Source organism: Cavia porcellus, unplaced genomic scaffold, assembly GCF_034190915.1.
Source record: "Cavia porcellus strain 051 isolate PalLab524CR breed Dunkin Hartley unplaced genomic scaffold, mCavPor4.1 scaffold_6, whole genome shotgun sequence".
Classification (NCBI taxonomy): Eukaryota; Metazoa; Chordata; class Mammalia; order Rodentia; family Caviidae; genus Cavia; species Cavia porcellus.
In genome coordinates this window covers 36585704-36602953 of record NW_026947489.1, presented here as the reverse complement: position 1 = coordinate 36602953, position 17250 = coordinate 36585704, and the positions used below count along the sequence as shown (strand labels likewise).

At 41.2% G+C, this 17250-nt stretch overlaps 1 protein-coding gene across 1 annotated transcript in view; it reads right to left on the bottom strand.

The window, feature by feature from the left end:
- Ryr3 (ryanodine receptor 3) overlaps positions 1 to 17250 on the bottom strand; it is a 556876-nt gene that overhangs the window by 235791 nt on the left and 303835 nt on the right. Inside the window, 3 exon segments of the mRNA XM_063250329.1 lie at positions 8608 to 8849; positions 10176 to 10309; positions 17084 to 17202. Of these exon segments, the coding sequence (XP_063106399.1) occupies positions 8608 to 8849; positions 10176 to 10309; positions 17084 to 17202 (495 nt within the window).

Below are 17250 nucleotides of genomic sequence, written 5' to 3'. Positions count from 1 at the left end.
ATGTGAAATCTGACATCTTTCTAATTTCCTTCTTTGAAGAGACTGAGTTTCCATGTTTCTTATATGGAGTTTTGATATCCCAAGTCCAAGAATGCTTTCTTCATTTATTCAAGTCTATTATGAAGGGAACGTATGATATTAAAGCTAAGCAAAACTTGATGTTTTTCTCAGTCTTAAAAAGTTCTGATTTTCCCATTAAAAGTAATTCTTATTGCATAAAATTTTCATATTTTTCATTAAGTTAAGTTCTAGAAAATATTGCCATAATCATTTGAATAAATCCTAACAGACCTGTGAAATAACTGAAATGCTAGCTTGCATGGTTACCTTTGAACATATCCATATCCTTGATAGATAAAATTGCCGATCATAAAGCCTTTTACCTTTCAGAAGAATGACATTAATCATGGCAAAACTGCCAGCGTTGAACTGTGATTCCATCATCCTTTCTCCATTCCCCTTCAGAATCCTCTAGTTTCTACGCAGCCCCTAATGATTAGGACCCCACTTACTTGCTGGCTGTCCTTTATCCACACCAGTGATTCCCTGGCTGGGTTCTGAGCTTTATTTAGTTTTAACACACCTCAACTGTCAAGTGTCTTTTAGAGGAAGAGTGGAGAATGACACTGTCTTCTACTTCCCTTGTTTTATGAGGCTTGGACTCCCAAATGAAGTTTCCTTTGGACCACTCTCTAAAATGATTTATAGGCAAAATGAAGTCACAGACGGAGCCTGTGTTTCAAGTACAAACAGTGGAGAATACCGAGTTGGAACCAATACTGCCTGACACGAAAAAGAGACTGCTAATTCATCCCTGGATCTGACGCTTATACTTAGCAAACATGCTGAGCAAAGCAATGGAGAATTATTTGAATAAAGCCCATTTCAAAGGATATTTGTGTTGTAAAAGGTCATCTGATGAGGTCCATCTGGTCTTTAAATGTAATCAACTTGGAGCTTAAAACTGGAAAATGAAGCAGTTTGGGGATTATTTTTCACAGTATCCAAGGCTCTAAATAATTTGGAAGGGTTCTGCCACCAATATTTAATAAGATGCAGATGCTTTCAATTGCCCTGTAGTGGAATGGTATGGGGGTGAGGGATGGAAGAAGCCTGTGAGTTACACAGGAGTGAGTTTAACCTCAACTTGATACTGGTAGGTGAACTTGAACCTGTGATTCTTTTAGGCTTCAGTTTTCCCATCTGTAAAATGGGCATAATCATGCCCACAATGAACTTGTGAAGACAGCTTGTTTGTGGGGATGATTATTACTCCTTTGATGTTGATGAAACATGACAACGTCCTTTGAAAACTCATAATTCAGGACAGTGAGGTGGTTTGGAGGAATTTCTGGAACAAGTCTTTTGGGCCTTGAGTTCTGGCTCTGTCCCTAACTGTGTGATTTTGAGCAATCACCTTACATTTATATACTCTAGTTTCCTTATCTGTCCAGAGGGGATAAGAATAATGTTTATCTTATAGCATCGCTGTGTTCTGAATGAATTCCTCTATCCAGAGTCATTAGAATAGGGTTCGTCACATAACCCAAAGCAAATGCTATTTTTGTTTTTATTAACTCCAAGTCAGAATTGCTAGGCTAAGAGAAGGGAAGCTTGTCAGAACAAAGTAGAGTTATTATCTTTCTTAAGATTTGGAGGAATAAAACATGGAAAACTGTTGGACTGAGAGTTAAATCTAAATAGTGATTTAAAATTTACTCCCTTTATTGAATGACAGTGGTAAAAACTATACTCTCATTGATGTTGAATATCTCTGATCTTTTCAGAGTGACCATCAGAAATGTGATCCTGTACAACGAAAAGAAGACACGTGAGAAAAACTTCCTGACACAGGAAGTTATAGCAGCCTCAATTATTTTTTAAGGAACTCTGAATAACCTTACAGATCATAAACTGGGAGAGGCTGAGAACTTGCATCATCTCTGTCAGGCTGAAGAAGAAATATCCCCTGGTTTAAAGTCTCAAGTTAATCTGAAGGGCCCCCAAAGCTTGGAAAAGCCATTCCAGGCCTGATGCTACAGTTTACATCTTAAGATCTCCCCGAAGTCTGTGTGTTAAAGACTTGGTGCTCAGTGTGGCCGAAATGGGGGGTGGTGGTACCTTTAAGAGGTGGGGCCTGTTGTGAGGTTAGCTCACTGGGGGCGTGCCCTTGCAGGGGATTGTGGGAGCCTGGTCTTTTCTTCTCTCCCACTTTTCTTTACTGGAGATGAGCTGAGCAGCTTTTCCTCTGACAGATGCTCTCACCATGAGGTACTGCCTTGCCACAGCCAAGGTAACAGGGTCCATCAATCAGACTAAAGCTTCTAAATCTCTGAGCCAAACTAAACCTCTTTATAAGTTGATTAGCTCAGATATTTTCTTATAGCTGACTAACACATCTAGCATTTTAAAATAAAGGAAAAAGCCACTGATATGCTGTATATCTTCAAGTTGACCCAAGGATATATGACTGTGGGATTTAATCTCACTTGCTGAGTAACACAGCCAACTGGAAAACCGTGAGGCTCAGCATTTCCATAGCCCCGGGCACTGCAGAGTCTGGCATTAAAACATACACACATTTAGGAACTGGAAAAGAGAAGAGATGAAAACATAAAATACTATTTTACAACTATTCCTTGGATTGCTACACAGCACTGGTGTGGGAAGGTCCAAGTTTGTGGCTGGATTTGACCAGTGAAACAATAGCCAGGGTCTCCCTTTAATAGAATTCCTCACATTTTACTGCAGACTTAGACTATCTTGCTCAGTCAGTTGTCTTGTTAAATTAAGAAACACACAGTTCTATTTATTTGTTCATTTCCATATCACTTATTTCTTGGAAAGAAGCATTCCTTTGCTTCTTCTAATTCTGCAGGGAAAAAGTGGTTAAAAGGGAAGGAGAGGTATGGCTCCTTCTGTGATACTGTCCTAATGCCAGCAGCAGACTACAGCCTGCTCTGAGCTGAATTCACTCCAGCTGCGGTCCTGAAGGCCACAGGGGCCCAGGTCAGAAGGGAAATGTGATGCGTTTCCCAAAAGAATCGTTCCTCCCAAGCAAAGTCAAAGGACCAAGCTGCCCTATTACCCTCTTAGGAGGTACGAAGAGGGTTCATTTCCATAGCTATGATGGAAAGTGACTTCACAGGCTGCCATGGCTCAAATGAAAGAAAAATGTTAAGGATGTTTACCTGCCTATAGAGAAAAGGTCATTGATACTTTCAGGATGTCAATTAAAACTTCTTTTGTCATTTAGCTTGGGACTTGGGGCTTGGATTCTTTTTTTTTTTTAAATTTTATTTAAAGAAAGACTAAATAAAACAGAAAATAGGTAGAAATAATACATACGTTCAGAGAAAAAAATAAACAGTAAGAAATCACTAGTTGGTGTTTACATATTGTCGTTTTACAAATAGTTGTTCGAGATACAAAAATGGAACTTGTAAAGTGGGAATTCAAACAGCAAGACTGCAAACAGTTCTGTTCAACTGTCCAACAAAAACTTAGTATCACTGTTGTCAATCCTATACACTTAAACATATATGCAGTTATCCATATCTTCATTTATGTTTAGATTAAACAAACTAAAGCAGGTTAAAATCATTCTGAACAAAGAATAATAGTATTGCTAGATTTCATATCATGACACTCTGTGATCAGCACTAGGTCCTATAGTGTCTTTTTTAAAAATTTAAAGAAAGACTAAACAAAACAGAAAACAGGTAGAAATAATACACACTTTCAAAGAAAAAATAAACAATAAGAAATAAATAGTTGATGATTATAGATTTTCTTACAAATAGTTATTCAAAGTACTAAAGTAGAGCATATAAAGTGCAGATTCAAACAGTGAGACTGCAACCAGTTCTGTTCAACTATCCAACAAAAACTTAGAAATATGGTTATCAATCATATACACTTAAACATCCATGCAGTTATCCATATCTTCAATTATGTTGAGACTGAACAAACCCAAGCAGGCTAATATCACTCTGAACAAAGAATAATACTATTGCTGGGTGTCACATTATGACACTCCAGGATCAGCACGGGGTATTTCAGTGTCTCTTTTCCTTCAAAGTATCTGTTCATGTCATCATGTGTCAAAGATCAGTTCTCATAAACTGTTTATAGATTCTATACATGCAGGAGTCTTAACATGTATTTCTATCCTTTCTATATTAGAGGGAGAAATAAAACAAAGCAAGACAAAATAAAACATTCCTAAAAACACATGAAATGAAAAAAACATATAAAACCATTGTACAGAGTTCTACCATGGTTCCTATATTGTCTCTTGTTATTTCCAATAGAATTGGCTATATCATCAGACGTAGTATAATTGAATATATCAGTACATAATAGTATTAATAAAAATACAACATTGTGTATAGTATAGAACTTCAAAAACCAGCAGTTATCAAACCAGAATGTGTATCATAGAGTCTTGTCATCTTCAGTGTAGTTACCTATACTCTCAGACTTGATAGTATCAATCACATCAGTTTTGAATAAAATCTTCTCTACCTCATTTCTCTTATGCCCCTTTTTTGCCATCAGTTGTCTGCTTATCTTTATTCTGTTTTCTGCTCCATTCATTGAGGCCTCTCTGCCACTGTTCCTGGAATTCTAGTACTTTTCTCTCTCTCTAGAATGCCCTGCAGTATTCTCTGTAGAGCTGGATGATGGTTGCGAATTTCCTCTTTGTCTTGGAAGCATCTTGTTTCTCCATTAATTTCTAGAGACAGTTTAGCAGGGTATATCAACCTGGGATGGAGGTTATTTTCTTTCAGGGTTTAGAATATTTTGCTCCAGGCTTTTCTTGACTTGATGGTTTGTGTTAAGAAATTTGCCGTTATTCTGATGGGCCTTCCTTTATAGGTTATCTGTTTCTTGTTTCTAACAGCTTTTAATATTCTATTCTTATATTGAATTTCTGGGATCTTGATTATTATATGCCTGGGTGTAGCTCTGTTTTGGTTGTAGGTGGCTGGAGTTCTGTATGCCTCATATATCAGAATATCATTTCCTTTTCCTATGTTTGGGAAATTTCCTTAATTATTTCTGTCCATAGCCTTTGTAGTTCCTTTGTTTGTACCCCTGCTTCTTCATTCACATTCTTTATTCTCAAGTTATAGATCCTCTTGTCGTCTTCTAGCCTTTGTATTGTTACTGCTTGTTTCCGTGTTATTTTTAAAAAGTTTTCCTTTTCATAATCCCACATTGCAAAACTGACCTCTCCAGTTTGAATAATCTATCCTTAGTTTCTTTCAAGCTGATTTGCCATCTTTCCATAGAGTTTTTAATTTCCTGGTAATCTCTTTGAATCTGCTTCATGTATTCTATATTTTGTTTATATTCTTTCTCAAATGGTTCTCTCCTTTGTTTGAGTTCCTCCCTTCTTCCATATGTGTCTGCTTGGGGGGTACTTAGTATCTGTTTTATTAATCTTCTTATATCTTGCTTTACTTGGCTAAATATTTCACTTTTGAACTCATCTATGAGATCCTGAAGATATCTCTTTATGTCCACTGGTGCCATGTCTGATATTGCATGTTTGCTGTTCTCATTCTCCTTTGTATTTACCTGTTCTGGGTCAATGTTCTCAGGGTTGGGGCCTGGGGACTTTTGTTGTTGCTTCCTCTTCCCATCTTTTTTGCTTCTTCCAGGAGGCCTCAGTTTCTTTCTTTGTTGGTTACAATTCTTCTAAAGCACGCTGGCTAGATGACCCCTTCCACTCGTGAGTTGCAGACAGGGACAGCATATACTCGCCCCTCCCTCTGGGTCAGTCAAGCTGCTGTGCCCTGCACTGTTATTACTTTCCACCACCTCCCTTTTGGATCAGTCAAACTTCTGGGGCTTCCCTGGGTTGGTGTGGTTAGTGTGCACCACCGCTGTAGGGACTTGATTTTGGATAACCTATTGGGTCTCAGCCAGGTCACATGACCCAGGCCTATGTCACTCCACCAATCCCATTTGGGAAGGGAACAACTGGCTGAAGTCACGGCTGCCCCTTGTACTTGCCAGTCCTGCCCAGTCTCAGAATGTCGTCCACCAGGAGCCCCACTTCCTGTGGAATTGCTCCACTCCCATCACTCACCACAGGTCAATGTGGGCTCCCCACCAGCTCAGCTCTCCATTCAGCTAGCTGACCCCTGACCTCAGTGTGACTGTGCTTCCAGTGAGCTGAAACGGCGGGACCTCAGATGGTCGGCAAGTGGCCCACTGTGGCGGGAGCACTGAACCTTTAGCTGTTCCAATAATAGCACTCCCGGGACTTGGATTCTTTATCCCACTGGGTATCACTAATGCAGTGTGAAGTACCCAGGGTTTGGGGCTTTGCAGTTAAAATGTACTTCACAGACAATAAGGGCTGGAAAATCACATTACCGGGTATATCTAATATGTATCACAGTCATATTCCTTATTTCATTTAAGCTTTATTACACATTTGTGGATAACATAGACACATATATTTTTACTCATATTTTTATTTTTTGAGGTGAGATCTCACTATGTTGCCTAGCTTGATCTCAAACTCCTGGGTTTAATTGACATCCTGTCTTAGACTCTGGAGTAGCTGAGGCTACAGGTGCATATAATGTCTGGGTATATTTTCATTTTTTTCTGAAAAAACTGAGTCTCCGGAGGTTGAGCAATTTGACCAATATCAAAAAATCAGAAAGTGGCAGACTGAGGATTCAAACCCATGCAGAGCCATAAAGTGACACTGGTTTTTTTCTTGATTCCACTAACAAAATGTTAGGAACATTGCAATTGTTTCCAACTACTGCTACCTCTGTTCTAATTCCAAAGTATATTAAAGACCAATTCAAGTCAGTGGCTTAATTTATGCACAGAAATAACTTTAAAGTTAATGGACCTGGGCATTTGACTCTCAAGGAAAAGAAGAAAAATTGTTATAACCAATTTCTAATATTTCTTCCTAATTGCCTTCCATTCTTTCCTATTGCAAGTCGTAGTGTCATTTCCATTCCATTTCCTCATCAGACAATTACCCTTTCATCAGGTAGTCTGAAATTCATTGCTGTCCTGATGGCAGTCATTATGGGAATCTGTTTTTTTCCAGCTGGACCACATGCTGACATATTTACCTGCAGTGCCGTCTGCAAGATATATGCTTCTTGTGTGTTGGCTGGAGAAGTCAAAGAGTTGCCCAGATATAAGGAAATTTTGGGCTTTCATGAGAAGGAAAGGTATAAATCTAGACTCTGTTTTCTCCACATCTTACCAGATGCTGGAGGATGATGTCTCTGAATGCATCTCTATGCCATTATATCAGTGAGTTTGGGTAGTGTTCAGAGTCACAGTTGAAAAGCAGAAATACCAGCCCTCTTCCCCTTCCTCCAACTGCAAAATGTCATTGCTAGTGCTGGTCAGGTTGGAAGTGGAGCAGTGGCCTTCAGAGGAGACAGGGCAGGAGGGATAGGGGCCAGAGTGGAGCCATGCTATACTTTCAGAATGATATGCAGTTAGGATGCTCAGGTCCTGAAATCAGCAGACAGTAACTCTTTAGTGATCACCAAGAATGAGTTTTCTGCCTTCTGAGTCACTGATGTATTCTTTTCCCAAATGTCTACAAATGGATCCAGGGACTCAGTAAGTACCTGAGACACTGCTATAGAAAAAGTCTAACTGTCTTCCTCTGAGAATGATTATTCCCTCTTTGAAACAGAGACCACTTTGATTCATATTTCCTTAATCATCGCACATGCAGAGTACTCTTCAAGTATTGCCTGGGTGCTAGAAAACATACCTGGGTTATGGTGATGAGATGGCTGGAGCTGGGGAGTCATGGGGAGGTGATGTGGAAATGATTTTCCTAAGTCAAGCATATTTGTTCTGTCACAGATTTAACGCCACCATGCTTAACAACTGCTGATGTATACAGGTACATGAGGTCCTGTTTCCTAATTCACTTGCTCAGAGACAGTTCTGAGAACTGTATGGTACCTAGTAACCTAAGCTGACAGTTTCTATGATATAGCCACAGACTCAATAGCTCATGACAAGTCCATGAGAACCAAGAAGGGGAAATCCAGCTGTCCTGAATAACCAGGATGGAAGGCCAGCCTTCCTCTTCTGCCTAACCTCCATTCTCGCTCTGCTTTTATCTGTATCATGCTGTCCCTGGGAATGCAGAACACAGAGAGATGTGTTCATTCATTCTGTCTCCCAAATGATACAAGGTAAATATACAGATAAATAAGTTTAGTATATTCCTTAAAGTTTTAAAATCTTTAAACTGAATATTACGATTGTGAAAACAATCCCAATTGAAAACAAAGACCAGCTGCAAGAAACTTGTCATCAGGGCTGGAGGTGACATAAAACTGCTGACATCAGGCACTTAGGTGTTAGCTAAAAGCTAAAAGATGAAGGAACACATGATGAGCTACATCGTTCTCACAAAAGAAAACACAGTGTATAGATTTGTCTTTGGAAGATGAAATCTTCCTTCACACTGGGCTTCAGGAAGAACGTGTATTCTATCCAAGACTTGGCAGCCTGTATCATTTCAACTGAAAGTGGCAACTTCAGCTTAAAGTAAGAGAGGCAGGGCTGATGCCCTTGCAAGGTACTCACCTGACCAGAGATGAAGCCCGTCGAACCCGTAGGAATACAGGTCGTCACCAACACCATTGCCTCCCCATCCTTCTCCTCCTCCTGGGTAAGGTGCATAGCCTGAGGAGGAGGCCCAGCCCACCCGCAGGTGTGTGGGCTCTGCTGTCAGGAAGGGGTCCACTTGGTCGATAATTAGCTCATAGTACCATTTCTTGTACTGGGCTGAGCCTTCAGCAACTCCCAGGAAGATGTTTGGTCGAATACTGTGAATTAAAAATGGGACATGTAGGATCTTCAGATGCTCAACATTTGAAAAAGCAACCTGAACTAGACCCAAAGAAGCACTGGCCCGATTAGACCTGGAGAAAGAGAAATTTCTTGTTCTTGTTATTGCTCAAGAGTAGGACACAGTTTTCAACATTTGGTCAAATTCTTAATGGAAGGTGTCAGGACAACTTTAATTCCATTATAAAACACAAAGGATTTTTCTGTAAATGTTTCTTTCAAGGTAATACAGTTATTGAGCAGCGACAATGGGTGACAATGCTCAAAATGTTGTATAAAGTTGTATGATTACAAACCTTTGTGTCTCTCTGTAGGTGAAAGAAATTACTTACTGGACTTCCATCTTCCGGCAAATTGGTTTTAAGCATCCTCATTTTCAAAACAGTAGCTTTGTCCTCTATGCCTTATTAACACTAACAGCATCTTAAAAGCACTAAAAAGTCACTATTAAGCAACTTGTTAAAGCAAGAGGCTTTAATATGCTCAGTAAAGTGGCTAAAAGCTTGGGACAGATCACTTACAAAAAGTATGCAGTTCACTGCCCAGTACATAAAGGCAAGTCAGTCCTTCGTTTCGTGAACCTACCGATCCTTAGTTTTACTTGGAGTCAATTCTCAGCGATGTGCTCCTCCTGGGCTGGGATTTTGGGTCATCTGGGATGGATAAAGACAAACCAGCTGTGCTAAGGAGGAGGTGGTCTGCATGGTGGCTCAGGTCTGCAGCCCATGCTGTGCTCAGATGGAAGTTCCTCCCTCGCGCTTGTGGGGTAGGGTGCAGGCTCAGGTGGAAAGTGAGAACCTAAGGCCTGCTCACTCCAGGCCCCGTACGTGTACATGATTCACATCTACAGGAAGGTCATCTGGCAGGGTCTTATCCTGCCCTCACAGACAGCAGCCATATGTCTGAGGTCATGTGTCAGAGGACACAAGTACCCAGCACTCACCTGGGACATCCATTCTATTAAGGAATCTTAAAAGGCATTTGCATATCAAAATAAATATACTATGAAGAAGGTACAAGATGTGTGCTTGTTTAAAGTAAAGCACGGAAAGTCACTTAAGTTTGCCTCTTCAGCCGCTAGGTAGTACAAATCCTTCATCTTCAGCAACTTCAAGGCAACACCTTGAGAAACTGCTCTGTGGATGGAGTACAAAACCCTAGTGATAAAATATGCATATTTGCCTGATCTTTTCTTACAGGATTGCACCTCCATGGAAGCTGTAGTTCTGATCAGTTCTATGTTTACTGCCAGGAGACAAGATAAACAGAATCATGCTTGGCATCTGGACTGATGGTGGCCTTACCTGGTCACATCATTAATTAGCCGTGTCTGCAGGAGCAGGTTTCTCCGGGGCAGTAAGTTGTCACAGATCAGGTTTTGGTTGGCTCTTACTGCAACCCCATTGCAAAGACAGAGTGAGCACAGGACATCCAGAACCTAGAGCAGGAGACAGTCATCAAATATCAGGACCACCAGGAGGACACAGAGAGCAGGATGGATCTATCGGCACCGCAAGGGAAGGAAGCCAGAGGCGTGAAGTGTTGGGGCTGGCAATAGGTGGAGAACCAGCTCAGAGAAAGGGGGCCTCTGCCCCTTCTCCAGAATAAATGAGCAAAGCCCAGAGCATGCTGCCTCCTCAGGAGAGTGGGTTCAGCTTCTTTCTAGATGTCCTGCCCTGGTCTTCTGTCCTGTACCTCCCAAACCACATGCCACTTGTGGTCCCATTCTGACAGTGGGTAAGAGCCTGAACTACAAAGCCCTGTCAAGGTCACAACTAGGGTATGATCAAAGATACAAAATTCAGATCCCACTCGCTGAGTCATGTAATGTAGAAAGAGGCATAAAGGACCCTCCAGAGGCCTCAAACTGAAGCTTCAGGCTCTTCCCAGCTTTGAATCCTTCCCACAGTTTTGCACTGAGAGCTCAGATAGTTCTCAATGAAAAACCACTTAATACTTAAATCTTTGATCTAATGTGATTTTTCTATACAATGGAGTACTACTCAGTCATAAAGAAGGATAAACTTGAAACATTTCTAGACAAATGGAGGCACCTTGAGACCATACTCTTAAGTGAAATAAATCAGATTCACATGTAAATATTACATTGTTTCTCTGATGTGAGAAACTAAAAGTGTAAATGAGGACCAAAATGTATATCACATATTGTGAAATTGGAAGAGATTGTTCAAAAGGAAAGAGGAATTAGGGAGGGGAAAGGGAGAAAGGAAAAGAAAAAGGAAGAAAAGGAGAATAAAATGGAAACAAAGCTTTTGTAAATAAGGAGGTGAAAAGAGGTTGAAGGTAGGGGAAGGGAATGAAAAAAAGGAGGAATCAAAATATGTCATGTACAGGTACAAATTCCCTACGATGGATGTGATATATATATATCTAAATTGCTTTTTTAAAAGCTTAAAAAAGGAGAGAAGTCACTTAGACTGTCATTGAGTGAAGTTCTTTGTGGAAGCAGGCTTGGGAACTTCAGCTGCAAGCTCAGATTCTGGTTTTTGGGTCTCCTACTGTGATATCAGCAATGCTTCTTAGGATAACCTTAAATTCCTAGAAATTAGCATTCAGAATATTTCACATGCCATCTTCATTCCACCTGGAAGGATCGCAGACCTGCAAGAGTCCAGGAGGTCCGTGAATCTGACAGATCATGGTGGCGCTGCTCCTGCTCTTGATTCCAGCTGCCTGTGAAGCTAGAGTGGACCCTGCCTCTTCCTCCTGTGGGCTTCTGCTCTTATGCTCTATCTCACTGGGCCCTGTACTCTTTTATTCAGACTCTGTATTCGGAGTATGGCAGAGCAAACTGCTGGGTCAGGCACGGTCCTTCCCTCTCCCTCACAGCAGGCTGTGCAAACAGCAGCTGAGGAACCAGCCGCGGAGTGGCAGGCTGCACTGGCAGGGAGGTGTGCAACCACGTCAGCCGCCAAAGTGGCCACTAAGACTCGGTGCTTAGTGCAGCTGGATCACTTCAGTTTGTTAATAGAATTTGCGTCCTTAACTCTCACAAATCTATTTTCCACCTGTCTCCTTGAATGTCAATTTTGTTCTGATAAATACAAAGCACGTTTATGGAACAAGGAGAAAAGAATGCCAAAGGCAGTTTTATAGAGGACCTTCACTCCACAAAAAACATCAACTTGGGAAACTGAAATCCAAATGATAACTTCTCATTCTAAGAACCATTGATGAACGTGAAATTAAATGCTTTTCATCCAGCCGATCACAGACTTTCATCTGTTTTGCCTTGGAGTGATGCCTGCAGGAATCTAGCTGTTACAGCCAGGGGAAAAGCAAGCTTAATGCACACACAGTAGAAACAACAAAGAGAGAAACAGGCTCTTTGAAAAGCTCCCAGCCTAACAGCAATGCCTCACCGATAAATAAATGATGTCACAAAAAAGAGCAGGGGTATTGATTAGCTTTTAGAAGGCATTTCTTAGTGTAAAACTGGACAGGGACAGACTTGCTTTTCTTTGAACAGAAAAGGGAGTGTAGCCTACTTTACCACAGAGGCACAGGCATTGTGCCTAGAGGTATCCATACTTTCTGAGGGCAGCATCTCCCAGGCCTCTGGAAAGCTTGGCTGATGAGGCAAGTGCTGCTGAGTGCTTGCCAGACCTGTTTCCTTCTCATCCAGAGCCCAAGATGAGGCTGCATGTCCCAGGCTCCCTTGCAAGCCTGTGGGGCTGAGTTCTGACTCATGGGAAGTGGCTGGATCTGGTGTCCCAGAAATGCTCATGTAGAGCCCTTTGTGTATGTGCTCTCTCCTGTGCTCCAACAAAGGGTTTTGCGGGGTTTGGTAGCACATGCCTACAATCACAGCACTCTGACAAGCTGAGGCAGAAGGACTGCAAGTTTAAACTTCAAGTTGACATGGGCAATTTAGTGACTTGGTGAGACACTGTCACAAAATAAGTAATCAAAAAAATGTAAATGGGCTGGGAATGTAGCTCAGGGCAAAGGCCTGGTTTCATCCCTAGTACTACTAAAACAATAAGAACTACAACAAAGATTCATGCCTACGGGCTCCTGTAACAGTGATGGTGAACCTTTCAGAGCTTTTAATGATACTAACAGCCTGCTATGGCACTGTGCATAGGTGTCACTGCTATAGACCAACAGGGCTGGCATCTCTTTGAACCTGCTAGCAATACAGATGCTCAGAACCCCATCTTTACCAAATCAGAGCCTTCCTGTGAGCAGAAACTCAAGCTCTATAGGTGATTCCCCAGCTCATCATGGACTGTGAAGCTCTGTGCATAGAGGACATGTATCTTTAAAGGAGGAAGAAGAATGCAGTCCTGCCACTGACTGGCCTCAGACTGAGACAAGCAAAATACATCTCTGCACGAAGTCACTGAGCAGCTGAGGCTGTCCTCTGGAAGCAGGCTTCCTGATCAGCACCCTTCCCTGGAGCTCACTGGCTCCTGGTTGTTACTGCTTTCATTACCGAAGCCACAGTTCCTTGGACAGCTTTCCTTTTGCTTTGCTCTCTCTAGCCTCTACCCTAAACTCTGGAGTAGCTGGGACTTCTACTTTAAAGACCAGAAGGACATGATGAATATGAATGTAAACAGTGTTGGGCTGTTGCTTTTTGTCATTAACTTTTGTTTGTGAAAAGTAGTTGTTACAAAAAATGCAAACTCAGTTTTTATATCAAAGTTTTTATATCAAGTCCAATATTTTAAAAACCAAGTGCTTTACACCTCTGGAGAACAGATTTCCTTCTCCCTTTGAATGAGAACTGAGTGGCTGGGTGCTTCTGGTCTTGCCATGGCTTCCAGGAGACTCAACTGGTTTTATGCAGCTGTGTGGGCGCCAACACTCTGAGTTTGTTTATATTCTGTCCTCCTTTAACCTAAGTTATACCTGAGACTCTGCTTTACACTTTTTGAGACCCAACGCCATTATTATTTTACATACAGTTTTCTCACAGGTAGCTCCAAATCTTTATGGAACAAAGAAGATAATAAAAATTATTTTGTCTGTGGTAACTTTGACCAGATTTGGAGTAAGGTCAGTCGTGGGCAAGTAGATGGGTATATTTTATTAATAAAAGCTTACTCTACATAAAACCACGGGTTGATTCCTGTAGGCTTTAGCAATTATTCTTTCCACCAAACAATATCAGTGTAAGGCACTTATTCTGTGGCACGAGGTCTGCATCCCTCAATTCGAGGTGAGACTGGAGTGGGTTCTGGCTTTGCTCATGTATTCCTTTTACTCATTCATTAAACCTGTAGCAGACATATATGATCACCGCACTGAGAAACATTCAAGTTTGTCACCCTGAGCGTTACAAAAATCACGCTACTATGAAAGAACTTCCACAGGTGTGAGAAACATACGTGTGAAAATTCCTAGCATGAAAGGCAGCTTGGAATACCATTAAAACACAGAACACATTATTTAAGGCTAGAGGAGAAGGCAATTTTAACTGGGATCAGAAAAAGCTTCATGGAGACAGTGGCATTTGAACTAAGTCTGGAAGGGCAGATGAAATTCCAGTTTAGCTTTTAATTGACCAGAGAAGAATTTTGATGGGACCTGGAGAAGTGGTAAAGGGTCGGAAAAGATGGGCACCAGTCAAGTCACTGAGAGGTCAAAGGGCAGAGGGCACTCAGGAAACAGAGTGGGCCCTGCAGCCTATTCCTGTCCCCTTCTCTCCAAACGCTGTGTTCTTCCTCTGCAGCCTTTTGAACTCAAATTTGATTACACTTCAGATGGACTGTGATGCTTTGCATTTCTGTGACAGGCTGGCAACTTAAGTATTTTAGAGAGGAAGGAGAGGCACAATAATGGCCAGGCACATATAATTTTGATTCTAAATGTGATTGGAGGTGCATGGGACAGAAAGGGATTCTTAAACCCACAAGATGCACAAATTTTTTAAAAGCATGATTTAACTCTAAAGACTATCTTGGATGACAGAGGCCCTTAAACTTCAGTCTGAGAAACAGTAACGCAACATATGAAAATGCCTTCTAACTGTGGATTTTCCACTGCCAAGAGTTTTGTATGGAGATAATTATAAAAATAAAAACAGAGGACTGAACATGCTCTGTTAGAATATTTAAATTTTGAAGAATATGGTCATAGACATCCGCTTGAGAAACACTGGAAAGAACCTTAAACTTTTGGTCCTAGACAGTCATTGTTGAGCTGTGTGACCCTTGGAAAATTGCTTGACATCTCAGGGACTAGTCCTGGCCTTTTTTCTGCCTTTGTGGGTAAAAATAACAATGATGCTACTTCAGAGAGTATAACAAGGCTGAAATGAAAGCACATGATCACTGGGCCTGGTTCCCAGCATTAGTTAAGTATAAAATAAATGTTAGTTCTCATCATCATTATTGTTGTTCAGAGGATTTTTGAGGTTTCCATGATTCTAGAAATCTGCATATTTTGAGTCGCTGTCTTAATGGAAAAATAAGAGAAGGGATAAGAAACTTCTGAAAACTCACTACTGGAGTAAACATCAAACTGAACAGCAAGACATTTGCTGGCATTTTCCAACATGACAGACACTGTGTTATGATGGAGGTTTAGCCTACATTTAGCATGTTCTTCATGAAACTACTATAAAGACACTGCTGATGACTTGAGCCTGGGTTTGGAAATAAAAGTGATCAAACTGAATAATCTCTGCAGAAGGATCTGAGTTCATGGCAAAGTACCTTTGTCCAAAAACTCATCAAAAGATAAAAAGGAGACATTATCATATACTGAGATCACATGGCTCACTGTGACAACATTGTCAGAAGCTCTCAAGCACTGCCTTGGCTCTTGGGAGGCTGGTATACCAGGTAACTCATCAGATCAGGGGCTGATTTCTAGCAAACTACACTGGTTTTCTAGTTCTCTGTTTTCTCAATTGTGGGATGCACAGAGCTGTGGTCAACTTGCCCCTAACTGACAGCACAGAGTGCGTCGTGGCCTTTGGCGGAAAGAAGTCATAAGACAGATGATTATTTATGAAGTATATCATGTGGTATCATCATCCAGAAGCCCTTGGGGCAAGAACATGGGAACCACTTTCCTCCTCTTACATTGATACGTGGATCATGGCTCATGCCATGTGTTCCTCATGAGCTTTCTGGTAATTCTTACTATGCTTTTCAGACAGGAAGGAGTATGTTGGAATGTGGAAAATCTGTAATGAGGCTGGAGCTTTATGCCTGAGTTTGATTTATCACACGTGAGAAAGCAGTTACAGACCCCACATATTTCTTTCTGCTCTTTGCCAAGCAATTTCACAGATACTGAGAACCACGGGTTTTCTGCTCCCCAAGGATGTGAATCATGCAGTCAATACTGCCGGGGCTCATTCTCCAGGAATCAGTGAGACATGTCTCAAATATTTGGTTCCCCCAAATGATGGCAAGAAAGAAAACCAGGGTTCGTGCTGCACTCTCTAGTCTGCATAGGCACAACTGGTTATGCCACTGCACTAGAAATATCCTTCTCAGCTGGCCCACTAATCATTTAGCACACTAGCCCCCACATATGGCATATGTGAGAGGGATCAAGAGAAAACTCACCGTATTTTTAATGGACTTTGCCTCATAGGTCTTTGTGTCTTAGAGATTTAATTTTTAAAAAATAGATAATTACAATTATAAAGGACCTCAAAGATCAATATAGCATTCCACCATGAAAAGGGGGCAAAGTTTTCATTTTACAGATGAAATAACTGAAGCCCAAAGTCACAAAGTTGTTTTATATCAAGAAGAGGACTCAGCATCTTTGGTTTTTTAATTTGGTTTGAGTCGTTAAATCTGATTTCATTTAATAACCAGCTGAGTTACTACTTTAAATCTAAGGTCTGTATATCTTAGTTATGTAACTTGACATTGGAGGTTTTCCTAGCAATCTCTACGTTTTAGGGTGGGGAGCTTCTTGTGCTACCAGCCTTGAACATGGCCCAGCAGAGGGCCATGGGCTGTTTTAAGTGAGCTATGTTTTAAGAGTCAGTGCTGATGGGCAGGGTCTAGGAAGCTGTAGGATACTAATGAGGTCACCCACATTCAAGTGGCTGGCTGGCTTGGAGGGTGCTTGGAGGAAAGGGAGCTCTTTTCAAGGTTCTTATCAAAGTTCAGAAAGACTGTCAGCATGCTCTTAGGAACCCACAACGTGATGAAGCACACAGGAGGGAAAAGTGGGTAAAAGCAATCATGTCTTGTGTTCTTTTTACCAAACTCACCTTGTGATTCCGTCCATGTTTATCCAGCAGAGAGATGATGGACTTGATGTGACCTTCTGCTATCAGGTTTAAGGCTTCTGGACTTTCAATCAAGATACAGTGCAAAACCTCTAAGATACCTACATGAACACCACAAAAGTCATTTGGACATTAGGTCAACTGTGGAA